At 45.2% G+C, this 24,684-nt stretch overlaps 1 protein-coding gene across 6 annotated transcripts in view; it reads left to right on the top strand.

The window, feature by feature from the left end:
- Positions 1-24,684, top strand: part of LOC135896123 (uncharacterized) — a 64,270-nt gene that overhangs the window by 19,150 nt on the left and 20,436 nt on the right. For 4 of the 6 annotated variants that reach the window (XM_070540600.1, XM_070540598.1, XM_065424470.2 and 1 more), the window contains 4 exons: positions 7,480-7,632; positions 16,042-16,292; positions 17,530-17,666; positions 22,761-22,879. In XM_070540600.1, the coding sequence (XP_070396701.1) occupies positions 7,480-7,632; positions 16,042-16,292; positions 17,530-17,666; positions 22,761-22,879 (660 nt within the window). The remainder of the gene's footprint in view (positions 1-7,479; positions 7,633-16,041; positions 16,293-17,529; positions 17,667-22,760; positions 22,880-24,684) is intronic. The other 2 variants (XM_065424472.2, XM_065424469.2) reach the window with 1 other exon arrangement.

The following is a 24,684-nucleotide window of genomic DNA, read 5'->3' as shown; positions in this document are numbered from 1 at the left end:
ATGACGAAGATGACGCCTCATGAACCCAAGGGACTTGTTTGCTGACGAGATTACGTTAGTAGCATGCGCATTCCACGAAAGGTCGTGGGACAGGGTTACGCCTAAGTACTTATAGGTTAGAGCTGATTCTAGTGGGACGTTTGAAATTGTGTTAGACAGATAAGAATTACGACGGCGGGAAATTGAAATAAATTTGCACTTGTTAGGGTTCAAGGCCATTGGCCAACGGTTGCACCAGTCCCGCACGTTATTAAGGTCATTCTGGAGAGATGCTTCGTCAGAGATGTTAGTCACAGCACGATAAATCACACAGTCATCAGTCAACATAGGAATAGGACAAGATACATGCTGCGGAAGATCGTTAATGTATATCAGGAAAAGACGCGGTCCTAAGACTGAGCTTTGAGGGACACCTGAAGTGACAGGTAGGGGTTCGGAGGAGACGTTATCGACAAAGACGAACTGGGAACGATTAGTAAGGAATTCTTTTATCCATTGTACTACAAGAGGATCCGAGTTCAATCTAGATAATTTTATTAGCAAGCGGTTATGAGGCACTGTGTCCAAAGCTTTAGAGTAGTCTAGAAAGATTGCATCGGTTTGAACGTTGTTATCAAGATTAACGTGGGGATCATTAAGGAAGATAGCTAATTGTGTTTCACATGAAAGCCCTTTACGAAAACCATGTTGTGAAGGATGAAAGAAGTTTTCCGAGTCTAAAAAGTTCATGGTATGCGAGTATATGACATGTTCCATGATTTTGCAAGGAACACTAGTTAATGAAATGGGGCTGTAGTTTAAGGGGGAGTCTTTGTTACCTGCTTTGAATACTGGAACGACCTTTCGCACTTTCCAATCATCCGGTAAAGTACCTGTATACAATGATTGCGTGAACAAGAGAGTGAAACATGCCGCGGATATATGCTTAGTATTCATTAGGATCTTTGAGTTAATTTCGTCTACACCGGAAGAAGTACATAATTTTTATTTTTCAATGATTGATAGTATACCATCTACCCAAAATACAATGGGTGGCATATGTGATGTTATGTTAGTAGGTTATGGAGAGTTTGGAGTGGTAGTTTCTTTTGTAAACACGGAAAAAAAATGCTGTCTTGAATATATCAGCGCACTCGGCGTCCGTGGCGGTGTCGCTTGCTGCATTCGTCACGCTGATGGTACGAGCTTCTTGGGGATTTAAAATGTGCCAGAACTGCCGAGGATATTGAGTAAGTAGCTTGGGCAGGTCGACTTATAAAAAGATTTTTTAACAGTGCGAAGGGTACTCAGGTAGGCGTTCTCTGCCGTGTAGTATTTTGACCAAGCCTCGGTGCTTCCAAGATGCGTGGCTAGCCGGAAGCGACGTTTCTTTTGGTTTTCAAGCTTCTTTAAAGCTCTGGTGAACCATGGCCTATTTTGATTAGTGTGCATAGTTATTCTTGGTATATGTTTGTTTACGAGTTCATTAATTTTATTTTTAAATAGTGTCCAGTTTTCTTGAGGCGAGCGCATATGGAATAATGTCTCAAAAGTAGAAAAGAAGTCACCTAACTCGTAATTAATAGCTTCGTAGTTCCCTTTATCTTATAGGCATATAGTTTTGTTAGATTTTGGTTGTCACATGGGTTGAAAGTTGAAGGTGGCATGGATTACTTTATGATCACTTACCTCACGGAGGTAAGTTATGGATGATAGACTGTCACGATGGCTGCTTAGTATTAGGTCGAGTACATTAGATGTGTCTTTTGTAACCCACGTTGGCTCTAGCACAAGTTGAGTTAGACTGAAATTAAGACACACATTAACAAATTCTTTAGATGCTTCATTGCCTATGATTAAAGCACTATTGTTAGTCCAGTTGATCTGCGGAAAATTAAAGTCATCGGAAAGCAGGATTTCTGCGTTAGGGTGTTTTTCCCTAAGTTTGCTCAAGATGTTACTAAGTTTATGCGAAAAATCAGGAGTGTTATGTGGTGGTCTGTAACAAACGCCCAAGAGAACAGTCTGTGGTGAAGCGCGGCAGATTAGCCATATTATTTCCAAGTCAGTCTCAATGGTTGCAAGCGTGCACGATAAATGGTGATGCGCGGCGATTAGCACACCACCACCTCGTGAGATTTCGCGGTCTTTCCGGAAAAGGCAGAAATTCGGCAAGTCAGCAAGAACCTCAGTATCGGTAATATCATCAGTGAGCCAGGTTTCAGTTATTATCAGCAAATTACTGTTAGACGACAACACGAGGTTAGACAGAATATCGCGTTTAGGAAGGAAGCTGCGTGCGTTGGCAAAGATTACGGAAAGGTACAGGTTAGCTCGTGTCGATACCGTAGGGCGTTTGCCGCGTCGAGTTGGCTGCTATTGCAATTCTTTCACACTCTGTGAGCGCTCATCGAAAACATAGCGCTTATTACCCATAAACAGAGTTTTAAAGCGCAGGGAGTAAGGTGCTGATCTGCTTTTTGCGAATGAAAGAAGGTGTCTGCGGGCCAATTGAACAGGACGCGTAATATCCTCGCCAACGCTGAAGTTTGTTCCTTTAAATTTAAGGCCATTAGAGAAAACAAGATCTTTTGTTTTATGAAAAGTGAACTTCACTATTATGGGGCGGTTACGATTAGGTGCACGATTGCCCCAGCGGGGCGCGCGCTCGATTTCTTTTGGGTCAAGAGTGATGCTCATATGTTTGCGACAGTGGTCAATGATTATGTGCTCCGATTCCGCGAACGACTCTGACCTTGAAGATTCATCAATACCACAAAAAAATAGATTGCTGCGCCGAGAATGCTTCTCGGCATCATAAAGATGCGCTTCCAGCCTCTGAATTGTGTGTGCTGCACGGGCAACATCACTCTTCACGCTTTCTGTATCAGAACGCAAGGGGATTAGGTTTTGGTAGTGGGTCTCCAAGTTCGTCATGCGCACGCTCAGATCGGATATTGCTTTGTCAGTTGCTACTAACTGAGACTTGAGGCCTTGAATCTCGGTGATCAGTTGCGATTGACCTGCGGAGAGGCTCTTAAGTTCCTTTAGTACGGCTTGACTATCAGGTCCAGGGTTAGTTTCGATGTCACCCGCCAGCAACAATAAAGAGCGAATAACATCACAACACTTAACAACAAAGGAAAGGCAGCAATGTGGGCCCGGCAGCTGCAGTAGAAGCTAATTACTTGAACGCTTCGTGAAAAGACTGTATGATTTACTAAGTGGCGCTGACGGACACACGGACGGTGTCAACGGTCTGGAAGTGATGCTGGCATTCATTGGGTGGTAGAAAACAGTTGTGTCGTAGTCGACATGCCAGGCAGGATGCGGTTGGGGTGCGTCTAGAAAAACCATAGCCAGGGCAGGGAACAGAACGTGGATCATCGTGGGAAGTGACACCTGCATGTAGAACATCAGCGGATTAGCGTGCTGTGTTGAAGCACAGCAGCCGGGCCCACCTGACAATGATGGCATTACGACACTGAGATGACGATTCCTAAATTTGACAAATGTGTAACGAATACAGCTTGGCGAAGGTGACATGAGGACAATTATGCGACGAAAATAGCGTGACCACTAAGCTATGACGAGGTGGGAATGGAGAATATGGCACGACCTCAACGGCATGACGACGGTTTGAGGACGGATGCATGACGACGACTCTATGAAAACAACCTAAAAACTGCGACGGCACAACTGCGACATGAGGACAAAGCGATGACGACGAGTGTAGGACGTCAATGGCGAGACGACGAGTGTGTGACGAAGCTTGTATGAAGACGACGCCTTGACAACGAAAGCACGTTGACAGCGGAAGCGTGATAGCGACCTCCTCATGACGACGCAAGGACGGCGGCGGCATGCCTGTGGCGGCATATTCGTGATTTAATGTCGACAGCACGAAGACTGTGGTATGCCATTCGGCTTGCCATCCAGCACGACCTGATAGTCCAGTGCACCAATATGGCGAATGATCGTGTATGGTATGGAATAACGTCGAATAAGCTTTCCACTCAGAGTGCGTCGGGATATCGGGGCACAACCCAAACATGGTCGCCGGGCTGGAATTCAACGTGGCGTCGTCGAAGGTTGTAGTGTCGTCTGTCCATCCTTTGTTGGTTCTTGAGACGCACGCAGCTGAACTATCGGGCTTTTCCTTCTTCTCTTTCGGAATTCTGGGGTCTACCTGGCAAAACAGCCGAGTCATCTCTTCCGTGAAAATGGCGATGTTCTCGTTCGCTAGCTGTACAGAGACTTCTAGCAGGGCTTTAGCCCTTTCATTCTGGACGGTTTTTGTGACGGTCCACAGGAATTTGCTTCGAAAAACGTCCCGCGTCGCTAATGTAAACACCCGAATCTCGAACCAGGCACTCTCGACGTCTTCCAAGTCGGACACACGGAGCAGCTATCCTCGGAGTACCAGCTGTTGTAGGCTGAGACCCTTTCAATAGGCTTGAGCAAAGTTTCCGAGTTGTCGGACGGAGCTCCGTGGAAGTTGGGTGGCTCTCTTGGTTGTTGCAGTACGATAGCTGCAGGCGATGCAAGGTCGGTCATTGGAGTAGCAGACCTGGCTGCGACCTTCCTGGTCGACTCGGGTAGAACACCACGTTTCGAGGCCCGCTTTCGTAGTCTGCGGCTCCAGTACCTCTATCAGAAGTCGCATTGTGGTGACGTTCAAGAACAAGAGGTGGCACAGCTACCACAGTCGCAGAAACCATCTCTTCATTAGCTGAACTTGTACCCACAAAACAATTAACACTCAAACTCAACGATAGCAAGGACTACATGAAGCAACCATCTTAATCTCATCTGCATGCCAAGCGCGTCCGCTTTAAGGCTCAACTACTACACGCAAATTTCGAACGAGAGCGACAAGCGACATGTCGCACCGGATTTCGCATAGTGACGTCCTCCGGGCACAGCGTAATTGCGCAATAACACGCCAGCAATCAGCCCGCCCACTTCTGAGTTCGATCTTGCAGATTGTGTGCCATGACCGCGAAAAATAAATAGCGAAATCAGCCATCACTTCATCTAATCGCAAACAGTGTACAAAGTATAGGCGTTGTCTCGTGATTATTACTGATATTACTGAAAGCATAAAGCATAGTAAAATTACTCCAAGGCAAGTAAAATTACTCCTCTACTATTCACTTTTTTGCTCCTATTTAAGCTATTGCCATTTAGTATGGGGCACAGCCACAATTAGCTGTCTTCAGCGCATCTACATTTTGCAGATGAAGTTCCTTCGTCATGTCCACAATGTCCCCTGGGGCTCACCGAGCGCGGATCTCTTTCTGCAAAGTAGTGTGCCGAAGATCCACAACTTGTACAAATACCGCTTAAGCGTTCGGTTTAAACTGGAAACACGGAGAAACGTAAACCACAAACGTTACCTTGCTGATTTACGTACCCGAGAAGCGACCTACAAGACAAGACATACGAAAAATTCGGTAGTGCCAACCCCTCGAATAAATTCCAGTAGAGAACGCCTACAATTCACTCTTCCTTCCCCCTTAAATCCTTATGTACATAATAATCTTGATCTTTTCAGTGCGTCAAACAGTGCTTTGCGTACTATGCTTGTTACCATGTAGGTTCTGCTCTTCTTTGTGGTGAATATTGTCTAAATATTGTATAATTTTTTTATGCATTCTTTTGTATTTGTTCATTATGTATTAGTGTTACTAGACTGCAATTACCTTTGTTTTAAAAGCCTTGCTGTGAAGCCACTGCCAAGCGAAATGGGGCTGCGGCTTTGTCAAGCTGTTTCTGACAGCTTTTTCTGCGCCTCCGCTGTCTGTATTTGTACAAGGCAGAAATAAAGGATTTGAATTTGAATTTGAATGAGTTCTTTCTCTCGACTCTGTGAGTCCTCAGACGCCACCGAGAGCGCCGAAAATGTTTTCCCGAGGTTGCGCCACGACATTACTTGCTGGCAGTCTGGAAACATGAAACGGACTTCCACTCCTGATGACACCATATTAAATCTAGCTTCAATGCAGCATGCATAAAACATTAGCCTCGAGGTACGTTTGCCATTTCTTTACGTGGGCACGAACGTAAATATTCGAATTATAATGTAAACTGTATAATGTCATAATGTATAATGTAATGTCATCTTTTTCGAAACAGAAGATGGTACACCAGGGAAAACAAACAACCGCCCTAATAATTGACGCACTTTGTTGGTTCACCGACGGAAGGAGCGGAAGCGGAAGCGAAATGACGCATGCTGTTACGACTTTGCACCGCTGCACCACTATTACGACTTTGTGGTCCCGTAGCGCTCGTCACCCGTTTCGTGACAGAGCGTTGGTAGTGAAGACTCCGAGCCAGGCGTCGATGAGAATAACAAAAGGGACTTTATACACTATATACACGTCATTATACAGGACATGAACGGGTCGGCGCTGGGGCCGAGATCTCACAGCAAACGCGACTGTTCCCGCACGGCGACGTCCGGCGAAAACGCGTGACCCATCTCACCCCACTCGAGAGCGGCACTGGCTCCCGGTGGGTCGGCGGATCCGGTTTTCCAGGTGGCTCGTCGCGGCCTTATAATCCCCGAGGAACCATTTTCACTCAAACGGCCCAATACAAAGTCAGCACTCGGCGGTCGTCCGAGAGGTCCAACCAGCGACCGCGCTGGCCACCCGGTTCAAAGTTCGCGCGCGCGGTGACCTCCAGGCAAAAAGGAGGTGCGGCGCCGGGCTGTCTGGCACACAAAAACACGTTTGAACACGTTGCCCGCCGATGCTTCTCCACAGGACACTGCTGCCTGACGGCTCAGCATCTTGACTTGTCAAGGGAGAATTTGGGCGCTCGAGAGATAAATTCTGCATCTTGCAGATTCGGAATCCGGGCTGGTGGTAATGGCACAACAATGCGCAGAGTGCCGAAGAGAGTAGCTGCAGACCGGCGTTACCGCAGTTATTCGAGTACATATCACGATGGCAGACAGACGGGCGCTGACAGCATAGTTGGAAATGGAAGTCAGCGCTTATAACCGGTATGAATGGGCACGTGGGACCAGTGTGTCCGCCAGCCCTGAACGCCTACAGGTCGTGTATGCTGAAGAGGTCATGTCTCAGGCTTTGCATCGCAGGGCACAGAGTGTTACCAGAGTGGTTTCCTCAAACTGATAATACGCTACGACAAATGTATCAATGTCGATGGCGACTATATGGAAGAAAAAGTGCAAGTTGTGTAGTATATGACGCCTTGCTGTCTTTGCTTTTGGCTGTAAGCTTTCCATGTTAAAATGAACGACGAACTTTCAGCACGTCACTCGCAAATGAGTCACTGGTGCCCACATGCCTTTCACAAAGCACTACACAATTCGTGTCGTGCATACAATCTGATTACACAGTGCTCTGTATCAAAAGATAATGAATAGAACCGACAGCAACATATAACAATGAGTGCGCGTATCACTACAGATGCAGCAATACGCTGAGTACTTCCGAGAGCAAAGCATTTCTTATCTCCTTGCAGAAAAACCTCCTCTGGTGTGCCAGATGATGTCTCCCAACTACGTGACGAGTCCCTCGGAAAAATCTAATATTATCAACAGTTCAATGCCCGAGCCTGGCCTGTGCGACTACATCGTGCTCGATATACCACAGACTCCAGACGGGAAGTTCGAGAGTACGTACCCCCTTTAAGCACTACGCTCGCGATCAGCAAAAATTTCTGCTGCAATTTTTGCGGCGCGCTTTTAGTATACAAAGAGGAACACAACACTATTGTATAGGCTGTTGAACCATGCTTCGAAAAATCTGTTTTCAGACATTTTTCAGTAAGAACCTCATTTCTCGAAGATAACGTCAGGGAGACACTTTATTGAAATTAATAGGTAAAAGTCAACAGCCCAGGAACAGTTCTGAAAACTGGTACATCTCAGTCCTTGGCTCCTTTTCACTAAAGTATCGTCGATCTGACAGAGAATACAAGAGATCTTTCGCTTGGAAACACAGCAGAGTGTATTGCTTAAACTGATCACCACTCTAGCGATGGACTTACAGCTCGTTCTTCGGGTTCGTCGCTAGAATGTGACTTGCGCCAGTTGTACTTCGGCTCTGACAGCATCTTCGGCATTTTTACGCACGGCCACTTGGCAAAAGTTAACTTTGCCCCGGAAACTGCACCCCTGACTCAGCGTGCGGCATCCGGGGATCGTCTTTCGGAAGCGTCTCTCAGTGGCAGATAACAAAAACAGCGGCAAGTGTAGGTGTACGGATGCGTTCCCCTATATGACATGGGCCACCTGGAGTCAGTACTGACACACATATAAACTCAAGAAATCATTACTTTCGAGAAAAGCGCCGTCAAAATTTATCAGGGCACCGCGAGATTGTGTGAGAATGTCAAGGTGGCGTCAGCACCTGTTTTGCGTTTTTGGATCTGATCTGCTGCACCTAGCCACCTCACGCAGTAAGAGCGGCTTTCATGTTACAATAGACGCAGAAGTTTGCATAAAACTCAACTTCAATATTAGCGTCTCTTTAAAGAACCCTAGGTAGTCAAGGCTGTACCTGGAGTCCTCTTTTATAGCAACTCAGAAAGTCACTTTTTTGCTTTTGGTGTCGAAGCTCCATAGAAATAATAGTTCATTTATTAGGTCACAACGGTCACAGTTATCTGCTACATCTACATTTTGCCCTTCTGGACTACTCGCACATTCCGAAATTGTCTAAAATGTTTTCACTCTAAATAAAATAACAACAATTATACCATAAACGAGACAATTTCGGAACGTATGCGTAGTCCAGAAGGGTAAAATTCAGAAACCAAGAAAACAAAATGCTGGCAGATACATTGCGGCTGACGCTTAATCCGCAGTGATCGAAGCTACTATTCACTACCTCCTGGATAATTACGAAAGAAACTTGAAACAATCGCTGTTCAAAAGCTGTAGCTGTTAAACGCGCATATTGTTCCTTGACACTTCAGCCCTTACTCTTCAGGGCTCTTTGCAGTCAGCGTTTATATACCTGTGATCTCATTGTCGTGTTCTGTGGAAAAAAGCGTTCACACTCCTACACTCGCACACATACTCACACTAGAGGAAGAACAACGACACAAAACCCTCGCTACAACATCCTCCCCCTCACATACAGACACGCATTCACATTCGAGAATGAAAGAGATAGCAACAACAATTAGTAGCTGGTTTGCAATACTTTGTTTCATGGCTGCGTAGGATCGATTTCGACGAGCTGGAACAGCTAATCGATGCCCACAAAACGAGGCAAAAAAGAAAGAAACTGCAGACTAATCAAATTGAAGAGAAGCGTAAAGAGGGTGTCTAGGGCTGTATTGTGTATAGTTAGGGTCCTTTAATTGTTTTCTATGGCTGCTTGCCATGAACATTTGTGAAGGCAGGAACAACGAGAGCGGCCAATCTAAAAAAAAATTATGACGAAGAAATCGAAGCCGTGTACACACGTGATCTTTCACGCAGCTTCCCATGCGGAAAGTAATCAGTAAGCTTAAACAGCCTTGGTTTTCTGTTAACGTAACCTGTTGAACTAAATATTAGGTTACGTAATATAGATAATCATCATCATCATAATCATCATCATCGTCATCAGCCTGGTTACTCCCACTGCAGGGCAGAAGTCTCTCCCATACTTCTCCAACCACCCCGGTCATGTACAAATTGTGGCCATGTCGTTCCTGCAAACTTCTTAATCTCATCCGCCCATCAAACTTTCTACCGCCCCCTCCTACGCTTCCCATCCCTTGGAATCCAATCCGTAACCCTTGATGACCATCGGTTATCTTCCCTCCTCATTACATGTCCTGCCCATGCACATTTCTTTTTCTTGATTTCAACTAAGATGTCATTAACTCGCGCTTGTTCCCTCACCCAATCTGCTCTTTTCTTATCCCTTAACGTTACACCCATCATTCTTCTTTCCATAGCTCGTTGTGTCGTCCTCAATTTGAGTAGAACCCTTTTCGTAAAAATAAAGGTTTCTGCCTGAAGGAGAATGCTGATAAGACACAGCTGTTATACACTTTTCTCTTGAGGGATAATGGCAACCTGCTGTTCATAATCTGAGCATGCCTGCCAAACGACCCCACCTCATTCTTATTCTTCTGATTATCTGAGTCTCACCAACTGGATCCGCCGTCACTGCCTGCCCTAAGTAAATGTATTTCCTTACCACTTCCAGCGCCTCGCTACCTATCGTAAACTGCTGTTTTCTTCCGAGACTGGTAAATATTACTTTAGTTTTCGGCAGATTAAACTTTAGACCGACTCTTCTGCTTTGCCTCTCCAGGTCAGTGAGCATGCATTGCAATTGGTCACCTGAGTTACTAAGCAAGGCAATATCTCACCGAATCGCAAGTTACTAAGGTATTCTCCATTAACTTTTATCCCCAATTCTTCCAAATCCAGGTCTTTGAATACCTCCTGTAAACACGCTGTGAATTGCATTGGAGAGATCGTATCTCCCTGCCTGAAGCCTTTCTTTTTTGGGATTTTGTCGCTTTCTTTATGGAGGACTACGGTGGCTGTGGAGCCGTTATAGATATATTTCAGTGTATTTACATACGGCTCGTCGACACCCCAATTCCGTAATGCCTACATGACTGCTGAGGTTTCGACAAAATCAAACGCTTTCTCGTAATCAATGAAAGCTATATATAAGGGTTGGTTATATTCCGCACATTTCTCTATCACCTGATTGATAGTGTAAATATGGCCTATTGTTGAGTACCCTTTACGGAATCCTGCCTGGTCTTTTGGTTGACAAAAGTCTAAAGTGTTCCTGATTCTATTTGCGATTACCTTAGTAAATAGATTGTAGGCAACTGACAGTAAGCTGATCGGTCTATAATTTTTCAAGTCTTTGGCGTCCCCTTTCTTATGGATTAGGATTATGCAAGTTTTCTTCCAAGATTCCAGTACGCTCGAGGTCATGAGGCATTGCGTATACAGGGTGGCCAGTTTCTCTAGAACAGTCTGCCCACCATCCTTCAACAAATCTGCCGCTACCTGATCCTCCCCAGCTGCCTTCCCTCTTTGCATATCTCACAAGGCTTTCTCTACTTCATGCGGCGTTACCTGTGGGATTTCGAATTCCTCTAGACTATTTTCTCTTCCATTATCGTCGTGGGTGCCACTGGTACTGTATAAATCTCTATAGAACTCCTCAGCCACTTGAACTATCTCATCCATATTAGTAATGATATTGCCGGCTTTGTCTCTTAACGCACACATCTGATTCTTGCTAATTCCTAGTTTCTTCTTCACTGCTTTTAGGCTTCCTCCATTCCTGAGAGCATTTTCTATTCTATCCATACTATACTTTCTTATGTCAGCTGTCTTACGCTTGTTGATTAACTTCGAAAGTTCAGCCAGTTCTATTCTAGCTGTAGGGTTAGAGGCTTTCATACATTCGCGTTTCTTTATCAGATCTTTCGTCTCCTGCGATAGTTTAGTGGTATCCTGCCCTAAGGAGTTACCACCGACTCCCATTGCACACTCCCTAATGATGCCCACAAGATTGTCTTTTATGGCTTCAACACTAAGGTCCTCTTCCGAGTTAAAGCCGAATACCTGTTTGGTAGCTTGATCTGGAATAACTCTATTTTCCATCTTACCGCTAAGTCATTAATCGGCTTCTTATGTACCAGTTTCTTCCGTTCCCTCCTCAGGTCTAGGCTAATTCGATTTCTTACCATCCTGTGGTCACTGCAGCGCACCTTACCGATGTAGGGGTTGAGGGACGGGCTTCGGGATGAAAACCAAACTTGAGAGTATTTATTTTACATTATATACAGAGAGGTGAGAGTCAATGAACAGTCGTACAGTCATTACGGGCCGGCAGCAACTTGGACGCTGCGGACTTGTTTGCATGTGTCTTGTGGCCTTCAACTTGTTTGCTCGGGCACTCCTCTGGAATGTGCTTTCCTGCTTCTGCATTCCTCAATTAGCTGTGCTGCGATTCGATGTGGTCTGGGGAACTCGAAGTACCCTCAGGAAACGGCGCCATATCTAACACCGAGTACGTTCACATCTTGTACGATGCCAGTGTTAGCGCAGAGTATGAAGCCTATTTCATTTCAGGTCTCGCCGTTAGGGCTCATCCACGTCCTCTTTCGGCTATCCCGCTTGCGGAAGAAGGTATTCATTATCCGCATATTATTCTGTTCCGCAAACTCTACTAATAACTTTTCCCTGCTATTCCTAGTGCCTATGCCATATTCCCCCACTGCCTTGTCTCCAGCCTGCTTCTTACCTACCTTGGCATTAAGGTCGCCCATTAGTATAGTGTATTTAGTTTTCACTCTACCCATCGCCGATTCCACGTCTTTCTAGAATCTTTCGACTTCCTGGTCATCATGACTGGATGTAAGGGCGTAGACCTGTACAACCTTCATTTTGTACCTCTTATTAAGTTTCAAAACAAGACCTGCCACCCTCTCGTTAATGCGATAGAATTCCTGTATGTTACCAGCTATATTCCTATTAATCAGGAATCCGACTCCTAGTTCTCGTCCCTCCGCTAAGCCTCGGTAGCACTGGACGTCCCCGCTTTTTAGCACTGTATATGCTTCTTTTGGCCTCCTAACTTCACTGAGCCCTATTATATACCATATACTGCCCTCTAATTCCTCCAATAGCACTGCAAGACTAGCCTGACTAGACAACGTTCTAGCGTTAAACGTTGCCAGGTTCATATTCCAATGGCCGCCTGTCCGGAGCCAGGGATTCTTAGCACCCTCTGCTGCGTCGCAGGCCTGACCGCCGCCATGGTCAGTTGCTTCGCAGCTGCTGGGGACTGAGGGCCGGTTTGATTGTTGTGTTCATATAGGAGGTTGTGGCCAAGTAGTGCACCAGGGTGGCCAATCCTGCTCTGGTGTGGGAGTGCGTTACCGGTTCTGGTCACCGGGATCAGGACACACTCCCGGCCTGTTTATGCAATTTTATCAACACGCGAATTTTTCTTTAATCCGGTGGAAAATTGCCGGCACCGGGATTTGAACCACGGACCTCTTGCACGTGAGACGGGTGTTCTACCTCTACGCCACCGCTGCTATAGACTATAAGATATAAGATAGATAGATAGAATTTATTGACAGGAAAGACAGAGGTTAACCTGAGCTAGTCTGCTGCTCTGCATCGGAGAGTAAGGAACTAGAGTTAAAATACTGGGATGGGCGATGATGATACGAAAAGTGATAAATGCTTATGTAAGTTCGACAGTGGTTGTACTAGAGTCACTCGTCTATCTTGGTGCCCTGCTGAAACTTGAACAGCACTTTAGTTCCCTGCTTTGAAGTTGCAGTGTGAGGCCATGGGCCTAGGATAGCGTCCTCCGACAGTCGTTGCGTACCAACGTTGGCTAAGGAACTTTCCAACGCCCTTCACTCCATTACATATGCTGGCCAATCCCTCATATGTGTTCCAGCGTTTCATGCGTCTGGCAATGTTCACAATCAGGGCTGTAATACATATATATATATATATATATATATATATATATATATATATATATATATATATATATATATATATATATATATATATATATATATATATATATATATATATGTAGCTTTGGATACTTTAGGTTCTTAGTTGCTCTATCAACTGATTTTTAGGCTTGAACTACGTCGCAACTTTCCGAGCGCGCGTGCCGCAAGCTCTATATCGCTTTTCTGAAATAAAACCCTATGCGAGTGATTTCATCATCTTATTCAGTCATTCAATCGCGATAGTAATACCTGGCACACTCGATGCACACTCGCCGCCGTCACGCTGTCCTGCTTGAGATGCCTAGCAAGCCTTAAGGTGACGCACAGCGCGTTTGACGGCAAAAGCAGCAAAGTCACGCTCCTCTCAGTCAAGGGGTGAACAAGACAACAAGAGGTCATGCTACTCTCATACGCCACTGTGGGACCCAAGGCAGCATCCTGGCCTCCACTGTTGTTGGCATACGCGTTGCAATATCTGCGTTGCGATTATGCCATACCGCGGCACATACACTGGTCTGAAATAAGCGCCCCCCCCCTTCCACACAAACAAGTTTCCGCAGACAAGGTTGATACCACCTACCTACTTTCTTCCTCCCCAATTCTGTCTCTCTCTCTAATCCCCTCAGCTTCCGGTTTCAAGTGTAAGCTATATGCTGTCCCACCTTCTGATTTTCGAGCGAAAGTGACGTCACTGCTACCTCCTGTACTGATGCTGTCGTGGTTGCTGTAGTGCCCTTCTGGCCACCCTGCTGCGGCGTACGGAAGTGAACCTGCAACAAGCGAAATTCCAGGAACCGGAGTTACGGAAAGCAGTACAACCAGAAATGAGAACCCCGGAAACAGAAGTCGCGGTAGCAGAACTGGTGTTGCTCCAGAAACAGAGGACAGCGGCGCACACGAGGTGTTGTCGCGGTTTAGCAAAGGCGGTGGTGCCGCGTGAGCCTAGGGCCTCTAGTTTGAACGGAATTGACAGTAAGTGTCAAGCTAAATCTTTAGATCTTCTTCTTGGGCCTTCGCACCGGTTATTTTTTGTCGGGCAGCATCTCGTGCACCACCGAAGTGCCACATTTGTAATAGTCCAGCCAGCGTTTTGAGCTGCATCATCATCATCATCATCATCATCATCATCACCACCAGTCTGGCTACGCCCACGGCAGGGCAAAGGTCTCTCCCATAATTCTCCAACTACCCCGGTCATGTGCTAATTGTGGCCATGTTGTCCCTCAAAACTTCTTAATCTCATCCGCCCACCTAACTTTCTGCCCACGCTGCTACGCTTCCCTTCTCTTGGAATCCAGACCGTAACCCTAATAACAATCGGTTATCTTCCCTTCTCAATACGTGCCCTGCCCATGTCCATTTTTATTTCTTGATTTCAAATGGGATGTCATTAACTCGCGTTTGTTACCTCACCCAATCTGCTCCCTTGTTATCACCTTAACGTTACGCCCAGCATTCTTCTTTCCATATCTCGTTGCGTCGTCCTCAATTTAAGTAGAACAGTACTGGTAAGACACAGCTGTTATACACTTTTCTCTTGGGGGATAATGGCAACCTGCAGTTCATAATCTGAGAATGCCTGCAAAACGCACCTCAGCTCAATCTTATTCTTCTGATTATATCAGTTTCATGAACCGGATCCGCACTAAGTAAATGTATTTCCTTACCACTTCCAGTGCCTCGCTACCTATCGTAAACTGCTGTTCTCTTCCGAGACTTGCCAATGTTGAAGACTCGGCGAGCTGGTGTAGCATATTCGAGGTTCGATTGCGCAACATTTTGCGACACACACAGAAGAGAGACACAAACCACAGAGCGCTACTCGCAACTATCGTTTTATTCCCCTGTCAATGGAATAAATACGGGAAGATACTCGGGCGTTGGGGGGAGGGATGGGGGTAACGACACTAACCGACAAGACAAAAAAATTTTACAAACACGGCCATCCATCAACGCCAAGTAGGCTTTGTCATGTGATCATTCTTGCTGCTCTTCACATCGCAAAAAGAGAACCAGGATACAAAATTTCACATAAGCGCATGAGGAAATCTATTGCCTTTGCACTAACGGATAGTGATATCATGCTCACGCACATACATTCCAAACGCGCCGTCTTAGCGGCTGCGATTATCTCTCGCGTCATTTGGCTGCCATCTTCGCTCACAATCTTGCATTTCTTAAAGAATGGCCGACATCCGCAATCTCTACAATGTATCCCAAGGTGTTTGGCGACTGCTTTTGAAACGTTATAATCATGCTCATTTAATCTATCGCACCACCTAAAGGCTTAAATATAGGGGTGTTAGTCATGCGATGTACAAGCACCCGCTATACACCCACGACGCTGCTAATATGTATAGTTTGTACAATTACCTCCAGTTATATTTGGTGAAAGAAGCCGGGTCCTACAGCATGGCCTCTGAGATCCGGCGGAGCGCGCGCGCGTATGCCGCTGATTCCCGGAGGCCGTGCTCAGAGGTCCGAAATGTAGCCACTTTAACGGGAAGTCTCCAAAACACAAACGTGCTACGCATTCGTCGCTGTTCTGTTCGCTGTTCGCAGGCGATGGGTACGAGTTCCTGAAACGACCCACCAGCACGTCCAAGTACATGTTCAGCATGAACTTTAGACTCGTGTCTTCTAGTTCAACGTTTCTCGACAAAGCGACGCTGACGGACAGCGGAAGAGAGATACTGCAAAGTCTACCACTCCGCGGTTTTGGCTTCCTCGGCGGAGTGCTACAGCCGAACGCGTCCTCGTTTTCTCGCGCCACACTGGCGAACTACGCTTTAGTCCTAAAGTTTTTCTACGCAGTGAGTTTTGTTCGAGCATTGAACTAACGCGGTGGGCTGCTTTCTGAGCTTCGGCTCAGCCGCTCGACGAATTTTTTACGCTGGAACCGCAACGTTTTCTGCTGGCAATCTTGGATACATGGTCGATTTGAAATAATCGATGCAGTACGACGTAGTTCTCGTAAATCGAATCTAGAGTACCAATTACGGGCCCCTTTGTGTGCAATTAGAACGAGGCAGTGCACTCTTCTATTCCTTTTAAGCACTGAAAGTAAAGCGGTGCTGCTCAGGGGCCATAACGGTCAGCTTTGTGATATCTGCTACTCCACTTAATTGGGCGCTTTCGATTTTACGATACTTATAGATAGGTCACTTCAGTGCATCTTTGAGAAGCAAAGGTACTTCGGTCATTTTCAAAAGGCAAATAACCTTCTCAAAACAACCATACTTGCAAGTTGCCACTGCTTTTGCATGTGTACATGTAGCATGTGTAAGCGTGAACATATATGACGAGAATTGCTCCATTCAGGGCCAATGAATCTCAACGTTTATTAAATTGCCGTCTGCTTCCTGTTCGTTAAGGGAAGAAGAATAGGTTAACCATAGAATTAGGTAAAAACCTGTATTATTGAATAAAAACAAAAGGAAGCTTGCTTTATACGTCCTATATTGAAGAACTCCAGGCGTAGCAGACGTGTTCGTTTAGTGAGATATTGCCGAAACATAACTGATAAGGAAAGAGCCTATTATCTGAAAGTGGAAAATCAAAGAGCCTACAGTCGTCGTAGCTTTGCCGAGCCACGTGACGCGCGAGTTCCTGTGCGCGACAGCTTATTGTTCTTCAATTTGCAGGTTTGACAGCATCACTAGATTTCATTGAATTGTGACAACACTCCCCGTATGATCATGCTTCCCGCATTTGAGTATGGAGGCCAAGATGACATTGCCCCTTCTCTATTGCCTACAGGCGACGAGCTGTCAAGCCCGCTGGCACTGCAAATTGGAAACTCTAGCTCTTGAAAAACAGAGTCTTAACCGCACCTCTAGGACATGCAGATTCGATAGGCAACTTTTTCAGAATGCAGCATTCAGGATCATATATGCAGCGAGCATTTGCCGCCGCCAATTTTCACCAATCAATAGTCCTGGTACGTCGAAAAAAATAAGTAAAAATATGAAACGTTACGCCAGTTGCTCGATGCAGATTATTCTTGTTGTGGCACGATACATGTAGCGAAGAATCCATTGCACTTCGCAGCGATTCACGGAAGTCCTCAGAGGGCTTGGCGTTCCCAAAGGCGAAGTCGTCAACTTCTTCGCTTTCAAACCAGCCAATCTGGCCTCAAGCGCGCCCTTTTATGAGGGACTCTTGGAAGGCCTTAAAGACATCCCCGGGTAAGCAATACTTCCGGAATCAGTTCGCTCAACTCACCCTACTGTACTAATACATATTCAAATGATTCAGCACAAAACCGAAACAAGAGCCTAAACATTAAAAATTTTATGAATGACGTACTCACCTCATAAGAGTGGAATAAAGTAATGTATCTTGTAGCACGACCATCAAAAGGCTCAGCCCGTCAGCAGGATAATTCTAATAAGGGTCCCGGATACGCAACTTTGGGCCTGAAGAGTTATTTTTACACCAGAAGATTTAGATCATGCCAAGCGTGATGCAAATGGCTCCTCGTGAAGCTAAGTGCTACGTATCGCTGACGATATGATACGCGCATTACGTTCCTTCGTATAAGCAATACTGGAGTCAGCAAAGCTTTGTAATAGAGATGCTGCGTTCCTTCATGCAATGCGTATTTTTTGCTTAAGGAAGCACTGTTATAAATGCTAAGAAATAAAGAACTTTCTACGGTAGCGACTCTATACACAATTAGAAACATGACAACTCGTATCTTCAGCCTGATGGAGAACAGCTAACTACGATCGAGCGCACATGGCCTGCTACAGAGGTTGAGAGAAAGCGCATTATTGCCATACTGCAAGTATTACACGTGCACCGCATTAGAAAAAGCTACATTTCTTTTGGAAGAGTATAGCACCATACTTTTTCAGCAGTCGCTTCGCATAACACAAAGCTCTCAGCCCGAACGGATGTGTTCATAGGCCGCATTTTTCAACGAACCATTTTATTTTCTAATCGGACGCTGCCGCATCGCTGTTTTAGCTAGCATCACCACTCATTGCTACGCATAAAAAAAAGAACGTGAAATGAAAGTCAGCGCACCAAATGGGCAGCAGCTGTTCATAGCTGCAAGGCCGCCGTCACTCGTTCTTGCGGCTAACAGTGACATAACGAAATGCGAGAAGGATAAATCGTTAACAACGCGAAAAAGAACTTGCTGTGGCCTTACCATGAAACGGCGACGAAGCAGACGCTGGGAGAACCCAACAGCGATCCTCAGGTGCATTTTCTTTTCAGAAAAATGTGGGCTTCAGGTAAGATCATCAGAAATTGTTACACCTAAATTTTACCCATTTTATGGCAATATTGCCTTTTCTTTAAGGACATAGAACGCGTTTACGGCAGTGTACACTGTCTTTACCTCAATTCATATTAGGAGCCTACAGCCTACTGGCACACCAAGATTGTACAAGGTTAAGTTTCTGTAATAAAGCATCTGCTTCACTGGCGTTAATAATGGTGTGGAAAAATGACCCAGTTATAAGCGAGCATTTGAATATGGCAAGACCCATAGATAACATATATTGGCAAAAAAAGCACCATAAGAACTGACCTTTCAGAGGTACATGAGGCTACCGGAAGAACGGAAGCTTGGTCTCAAATATTAGAAAAAAATTACGTGCACTTAAGGAAGCATGAAGTCATTTTGTTGCATCAAGGTTTAAATTCAACTTTCTTGACAGCAGTCAGCAACCGACTTTGGGAAATGTTTCTCCTGGAGCCGAGCGAAGGCGGTGCTGTTCAACTACAAACTGGTTCCTTACCCACCCCAGTGTTAATGACTCATCCGTACTCGAAAGTATGTGCGAGTGATGTGTGCCGCGTGTGCCAACGGGAGAGGGCCACCCTGACGCACATCCTATGGGATTGCGCCAAGTTTCCCGACGAAGGTTCGATAAGTACAACGATTCCAGCGCGACTCACGGCTGCGGCGGAATGCTACGACCACGAAACCCCAACCTGCGCCGTCCAGCATGTCTCGGCGGCTCTCGAAAGACAAAGGCCGAGCGAAACCGGCGGAACGTTGCGCCTCAGGGCGACCGACCACGGGAGTAACACGAGCTGGAGTTGAGTAGAGACAACCCGCTGAGAAGACGTCAGGGCCCGCGTCGCGGCGCCACTTAGTCATGGCGTCGTTCTCCAGGCTACTTAATAAAGTTCTCTGTCTCTCTCTCTCTCTCTCTCCTGGACCACTAAAGTAGCCTCAGTTGATAGATTACAGTCAAGCGTATGACTAAGAACAGCTCATTAGCAAGAAAGGATTATAAAATATCCATGCTATGCCGAGAGGAAAAAATTGCCGCAGAAATCGATCTCATGGTTACTGCCGATGGTTATATGATTAGCATTCGAACAAAGTAGCGACGAACAGCAATTCCGATGTCAGTTTATTTAACATCTGTAGCGGTCATATTAAGACTTCGGCTTGCTTAAGAGTTGCTTCGGCTGTATGCGACGTTCTCAAGTATGTTGAACCTTCGCTAAGACACTCGCTTGCGAAGATCGCCCATGAGCACGGCGACATGGTGACGACTGTATGAGGCCGACGCTGTGACGACGTTGCAAGGACGAAGACGAAATGATGCCAAAGCAGTGACAAAGGCAGCATGACGACGGCACGACGCCAATGAAATCACAATCATTAGATTGTCATTGGCATAGAACAAATGAGGAATGGCATAATGACGTCAGCGTGACGACGACATGAAAACAATGTGATGACGACGAGCGTTGACAACGTTTGCATGACGATGACAATCGCACGACCACGACAGCGTGACGACGATGATATGACAACGAACGCATGATAGCGACTGCCTGATGACGACGCAGTAAAGACGATTACGGGATAACGGTGGCATAATCACCATTGCCTGATAAGATCAGGGTTAGACTGAGCGAAGAACGATTGACGTTAATGGATCGACGAAGGTGATATGGTAACGACGGCATTACGAGGGTCGGATAACGAAGCTGCGATTGACGACGACCCGATGACACCGATTACATGGCAACAGCGGCATAATCAGGATTGATTGACGCCATCATGGTTACAACAGAATGAAGAACAAGGATTGCCGTTGGTGGAACAACGAAGCTGATATCACGACAATGGGAACAGAATGGGAGCAATGGAAACGGAGATTGGATTTACGACAACGCAATGACTCCGACAACACGGCAATAGCGGCATAATCACGATTGGTTGCCGAAACCACGTTTTCGACAAAATGAAGATGGATTGACGTCGATGGAAAGACGAAGATGATATGACGACGACGCCATGACGAGGGTCGGATGACGAAGCTGAGATTACGATGATGAATTGACCACGATAGTGTCACGGCCCAGCCAGCCGCCCCCGCCCGCCCTGGCCGCAGTACCTTTAAAGCCATCTGCGAGAGGAACAGGGTCCACAGTGTGCTGTCCTTTAACGGCTTGATTCGCGTTGATGCGAGAGGCAGCACGAAGGCCAATTCGATCGCTGCGGCTACCGCGCTTCCTCACTCCAGCGTTGTGACAGTGAGTTTCCGCGATCACCGAGTCAGATGTGTTCATATTTGCTTGTGCGCGCGTGACGCAACGCTTGTTAATTTAGTTGTATGCCTATGTTTGCACTTCATGATTACATATGTCATGAATCGTTACCAAGAAGCCCAAACCAGTACCCTTCTATGTTTACAAGTTTATACGGCAGATGAACTATCCTTACTTCGTACAGCTGTCCGCTAATTTGGTATCGCAATCGATGCTTTTGTCATGCCTCATTCATAAATTGATTATTCTGTGTTTTTTGGGTTGCATACATAATCAGTCTAACACTTTCATGTATTTTGTCTCATGATCGAAATGCAGTGGTTGTGCAGTAATACTGAGTGAGTGTTATGTTCTTTTATTTTCCATGTCTAGTTTATGTAATTATTGTTGTTCTGCTCAGGTTTTGATGGCGGGAATTTAAGGCCTTACACGGCTCTTTATATCTGCTCCAAGAGAAGTGATATTGCTTTTCTTTCGGGCTTCTTTCTATATCTTGAGGGGAAAATAAAAAAAAAATTCGCAAATAACTGTTGATAAGAATGACCCGCTGGGCTGCAGCCACTGTCGTGGTATTGGCAGCATCAAATATGGCGTTAATAAAACAAGTATATGTTATGTTTACAACTGTGCGTTGTTATCCTTTTTGGCATATGTAACTAAACAAAAATTTTAAAAAATATTATCGATCATCATCCCTAAATCAACTTCAAGGTCAAGTGGGTCATGATTCCCTGAAGGTTAAAGTCCCGCGTCCCGCGTTCACAAAAAAAATGCTCGCAATTTAGGGACACTTCGAAAGAGAACTGTCTACCGCCCGGAACACGTATTTGGATATATAAAATTGTTTGTTACATTGACGGAAACGAGCACCTTGAACTCCAAAGGCAAATATCTAATATCTCTCACTGCGCGGCCTTCACCTAAGGTGAAGGCCGCGCAGTGAAAGTTATATTGCTTGGACGCACTGTTGCACTATCTGAAATCTTATTTGATGCGATCCTGCTAACTTGGACTCCGTGGGCAGAGAGGCCTAGGTCTCAATTAGGCTGTCCGCAAACAAATTTTATTCCTCCTCTACTGCTAACCTTTCTGCTACTAACTTTCTGCATGTCTACATGCTTTCCAGGAAAACCACTGCGCACTTACATACTCCGAATGGAAGCCTTTATCATGCGCTACAACACTGAAAGCTCTCAAAGGCCGGTAGACAGTCCCTTTAAGAGCACATGCTAGCTAATCGTGATGCTGGGCATATTATTATAGAATTTCATTGACGTCTGTTTGTGCACATACAGTTTTAAATGTTCATTGCAATTTCATTAATTTTCATAGTCATACAATATTTTCAGGGCTATACATACAACGATATGTCTTGCATGTGCCCTGTTCGTTTCATCAGCTTTCCATATACTGTGATATATTTTCTGCGTGCGTATTTGGTCGTTTTCCTGCATAATGTTTTAGTTGATTTTCAGATTGTCCGTACGCCTAGACAGGCTCATATTATTCTTTATTTATCGTTATTCATTCGTACGATCTCTCGCCTATCAATGCTACCTTGGGGCCTCTTCCTGCATATCACTGTGACTGTGTATTCATATTTGCCAACCACATTGGCTTGAAATGTAACGGCTGTTTGCTCATAGCAAGCAGCCCTTGCGAGCCAAGAGTTGCAAATTTCACCCCTGTCTTTAGGACAGGAGTGGTGACATTTTGCAAAAATTACAAAAATGCACTGTCATGCTGTTTTACAGTGATCACCTCCACCTCGTGATACTCCTCACTATCACGACCGAAAAGGGCCTGCTGGTCCAGCCGTCTTCTGCCTGGGACAATCACTGCCTCGCTTCTGATTCCGAGCCGACAATAGTGGGTCACTATTCAAGTTTTGTCACTGGTCTAACGTGGGTCACTCAATTAATCTTGCGTGCTGCCACCGCCACACTCCCCGGGACATTCGGCGCTTCTTCTACGCAAATCTATCTATCTATCTATCTATCTATCTATCTATCTATCTATCTATCTATCTATCTATCTATCTATCTATCTATCTATCTATCTATCTATCTATCTATCTATCTATCTATCTATATCTATCTATCTATATCTATCTATCTATCTCTATCTATCTATATCTATCTATCTATCTATTTATCTATCTATCATGTGTGCGTGCGTGCGTGTGTGCGCGTGTGTGTTTGTGTGTGCGTGTGTGTGTGAGATCGAATATGTGTCACATTGAGAAAATTGTTGAGTACAATTAAAGTCTCTATATGGCTTTCATAGATTATGGAAATTAATTTGATTCAGTAGAGATACAAGCAGTCACAGAGGCACCGCATATTAAAGTATAGAAGGCACACATGAATATCTTGGGAAATATATACAAACACTTCACAGCTACCATAATTCTCCACAACAAAGTACAAAAATAGCTATTAGAAATCGTGGCGGGCAATGAGACACATTATCGCCAGTGCTATTCACTGCACGCCTTAAAAAAATATCGAAGCTATTACACTGGGGGACATTTAGGAGTGAGAATCAAAAGCGAAAAATCTCAACAACCTTCGATTAGCAGAGGACATTGCCCTGTTCACCAACACTAGGGATGAATTGCAAGAAAGGATTGAGGACGTTGCCCGAGAAAGTGCAAGAGTAGGATGGAAGAATATTATGCAGGAGACAAAGGCAATGTTGAATAGCTGGCAAAGAAATAGGAATTCATAATCTCCAGTCAGCCTCCAGATTTTGTGCAGGAGTTCTTTTATCTAGGTCATTTACTGACACGGGACCCATATCGTGAGAAGAAAATTTACGGAAGAATAAAAAGGGGCTGAAACACATACTGCAGGCACTGCCAACTTCTAACTTTGAGCCCACTGCTGTTGTTGAAAAGAAAAGTGTACAATTATTGCATTCTACCGGAGCTAAGGTAAAGGCAGAAACTTGCAAGTTAACGAAGTTAACTGTGGAAGATGTGCGCAGGATCCGCTCCCATCTGTCGACGTGTCTTTTTTTTTTTCGTCCCCTTTCAAGTCCTCTTAATCTTGCTGTCTCTACAGTTCAGTGACACCTAACAGTTATTTCGCAATAAGATTCACTTCTACGGAGTTATATATACTCTAATGCGGAGAGCTTGCAGTCATTCTTTTCACGGGACCCTAACTCGAGGATCCAAACGAATTAAGTGCGGTGGCGAAAGCCGCGGCTTTTATAGCTGTCTGGAGTGGCGGTGAATCAGCGTAATCAGTTACAAACTTTGATGCATCAAAAATGTATGTACATGCAGACGGGAAACAAACAACGTTACCTTACAAACTCGGCCATCTGCATGTCCTGCTGTAAGCAAATATGCGTTTCTTATGAACATGTTCTGGCTTTCGTTTTGAACAAGTTGCTTTTGAAATTTCCTGGTTGGGGTTCTTTAGACTTCTTGTTATGGCAGCTTTCCTGCTTATATAAATTTGATAAAAGGTTTTGCTTCCAGCTGTCTTATCACTTTCTATATTATACCCAAGACCTGCAATACCAAAATACCTATAAATTTGTCTTCAACGATCTGTCGTAAACTTAATTATTGCCTACGCCACTCCGAGTGGCAAGCACCCTTAGACGATGTGGACGATACATCTTCCAGCATTTTTTTGCAATATCCCGAAACAAGTTGGATTCTTT

This window comes from Dermacentor albipictus, chromosome 6 (genome assembly GCF_038994185.2).
Source record: "Dermacentor albipictus isolate Rhodes 1998 colony chromosome 6, USDA_Dalb.pri_finalv2, whole genome shotgun sequence".
In the NCBI taxonomy this organism is placed as follows: domain Eukaryota; kingdom Metazoa; phylum Arthropoda; class Arachnida; order Ixodida; family Ixodidae; genus Dermacentor; species Dermacentor albipictus.
This window is presented reverse-complemented; position numbering and strand designations above follow the sequence as displayed.